At 37.6% G+C, this 2500-nt stretch overlaps 1 protein-coding gene across 1 annotated transcript in view; it reads left to right on the top strand.

Annotated features, from left to right (window-relative positions):
• nr3c2 (nuclear receptor subfamily 3, group C, member 2) overlaps window positions 1–2500 on the top strand; it is a 91153-nt gene that overhangs the window by 53032 nt on the left and 35621 nt on the right. The window contains exon 3 of the mRNA XM_014022475.1: window positions 1280–1407. Within this exon, the coding sequence (XP_013877929.1) occupies window positions 1280–1407 (128 nt within the window). The remainder of the gene's footprint in view (window positions 1–1279; window positions 1408–2500) is intronic.

Here is a 2500-nt window from a genome sequence, read left to right as displayed (position 1 = left end):
AGTGTTCTCTCTTTGTACCCTTCTACCTTCACGCTCTTGGTGTGTGTGTGTTCTGTGAGTGAGCATGATGGGAAATGGTTCACCAGAGAATTATTTTGCATTTATCCATATATGTTTAAAACAGACCAATAAATACATGAAGCTTTTGGGTAATTACTAAAATGTATTTTAAAAAAGTTGTAATGATTGGTCAAAATTGCAAGACTGAACAATAACAGGGACTAAATAAATTGGTTTTAAAAATGATAATCACAACATTGTGACTTTCTGAAGGGACTGAAAAACCATTTGACTTTTAAAAACAAAAGGTAACAAAATACAGTCTGACATCATCAACTATACCCCCAACTATACATGGTGTATTAGCACACACAGTACTGGTAGCACTCTTATCCATAAAGATATGACAAGTTTCGAAGCAACTTATGTTGCTATCTGCTGCACACGGTTTACGTGTGCAACTTTTTTATTGTGCGCTTTGCAAAAAGAGCCAATTTGTAGCTTTTTGTTGTTCTATTTGGAAAAAACTAAAACAATAAATAGATAAAAACAGTGAATGGTTCATATTTAAGTTCTGAAGCTGAAAGTGATGAGCTAAGATCACCATTGACGCTCATCACCATCACTCATAATTCTGATTTGGAGAAGCAGTAAGAACATGCTGGGCATCCTGAGCTTCACTGTAATTCTAGTAATCAGTCAGCAGTGAAAAAGGTAAATGCTGCCAAAGTAAACAATGCCTTGGATCAAGGAAGAAAAAAAAAACACACACAACGGTCTGTCATCAGTTCTGGTGTTTCGACTGTTTGTTGTGGCTGAGTGAATCGAAACAAGATACCATGTTCCTCATCGTACAGTCAGTACTACTAATAATCAGGCCTTGATGATTTGATCTTTAAATACAACTCATCAGGCTTTTTTTCCAGTAACTCAGGTTTTATACCATATAAAGGGGCGCATGGTTTGGATTCTGTTTAGGTTTGACATCCAGCTCAATGTCTCTCTCTGCTTATTGAATTTAAATAATCCCCTCCATAATTCTGTCCGTGTCATCTCTGGAAGCCCAGCGGAGTCATAAATCAGAGCCACTCTCTCCTGGTCGGCAGACATCTTTATGGCTCGCCACATTGTGCCGCTACTGTCAGCAGGTTGTAAAGATTAGTTTATCATTGTTCATCAATTATGGAAAAGGGCAGTCAGGACAAGGATTTAACGTTGACTGTTTGAAGTTTGTTGTATTTCATTCACTCTGAAAACTTTTGTTTGTCCTTTTCGTTAGCTCGCCACTCAGACAACCCTCGTCGACGGCCAAAGTATGTCTGGTTTGTGGGGACGAGGCATCAGGGTGTCACTACGGCGTCGTGACGTGTGGAAGCTGCAAGGTCTTCTTCAAAAGAGCTGTGGAAGGTAACGTATTGTGTCACGTTCAACATGTCGCTGTCACCTTGGACTTCCTGTCAACAAAAAGTGCTTTACACAACAGGGTGGGTGGGCAGGAAACAAGCAAATTAAGAAAACTTCACCAGCCTTCTGAATGCTGTACTTATTTAATAAAACACCAAGTTACATCATACACTCACCAACGCTTCTTGTTTCTGACAGTTGTACAAATTATAGTAAAGCATTTAGTATTAAAAAGATGTTGATAAATCACCTCAGACTTTTTAATCTAAGTTTGTGCCATTTTATTTTCACAGGGCTGGGTTTTTGTTTTGTTCTCTTAAATAGTCTGTAAGTTTTCTTTTTCCTTTCTAATCAATACGCATCTGTTGAAAAATCATAAAACTTGTCTTACAGTGAGATACAACATGAAAAAATTATGTTGTTACACTTTCGCACAGCGGTTTGCTTGTCCCTGTTAATCAGGAGTATCCATGTGGTGGGATGACAGTGGTCCATGTTATTTTAGTGAGTCTGTGATTTTAAAGTTTCAATTCTTTTAAGTGGAGTTCTGTGGAAAAGTTATGAATATGTGTTCAACCCACTCAGTTTAAGAAAAAAATAATAACTTTGGCCAATCTGACATGGCTAGTCTAAACAAGACCAACATGAGTCACTGCTATCTTAAAACAACTCCAGGTTTAGTCATTCTGTCAAAAATATTAAAATCCTACTCTCGGAAGTCCTTTAGGCTGTGCTTGAAGTGCTACAGCTAGTTGCTGCTGCTGATGTTTGCACTTGTATTTAACCATAGAATTCAACATGTTTAACAGTAAAATGCAAAACTGACAATGATATAAAGGTTTTTAAAACAGGGTTTGCATTATTTGTGAAGCATATATTTACATTGTAGCTCTTTAACTATTAAAAACAATGGGCCTCATGCAAGAACCGTTCGTACGCACAGGTTTGTTCTTAAGTTGTGCGTACGAGTTATTTAGGAGAATTTGTGGCATTCACCAATGTTTTCGTATCCTAAGATTTTTTTCAGATACGAACAAAATTTGCGAGTGGTCCAGACCTGTCGTATATTTTACAAGCAGCCAGTCTGCTGTTATCC

Source organism: Austrofundulus limnaeus, unplaced genomic scaffold, assembly GCF_001266775.1.
Source record: "Austrofundulus limnaeus strain Quisiro unplaced genomic scaffold, Austrofundulus_limnaeus-1.0 Scaffold331, whole genome shotgun sequence".
Lineage (NCBI taxonomy): Eukaryota > Metazoa > Chordata > Actinopteri > Cyprinodontiformes > Rivulidae > Austrofundulus > Austrofundulus limnaeus.
This window is presented reverse-complemented; position numbering and strand designations above follow the sequence as displayed.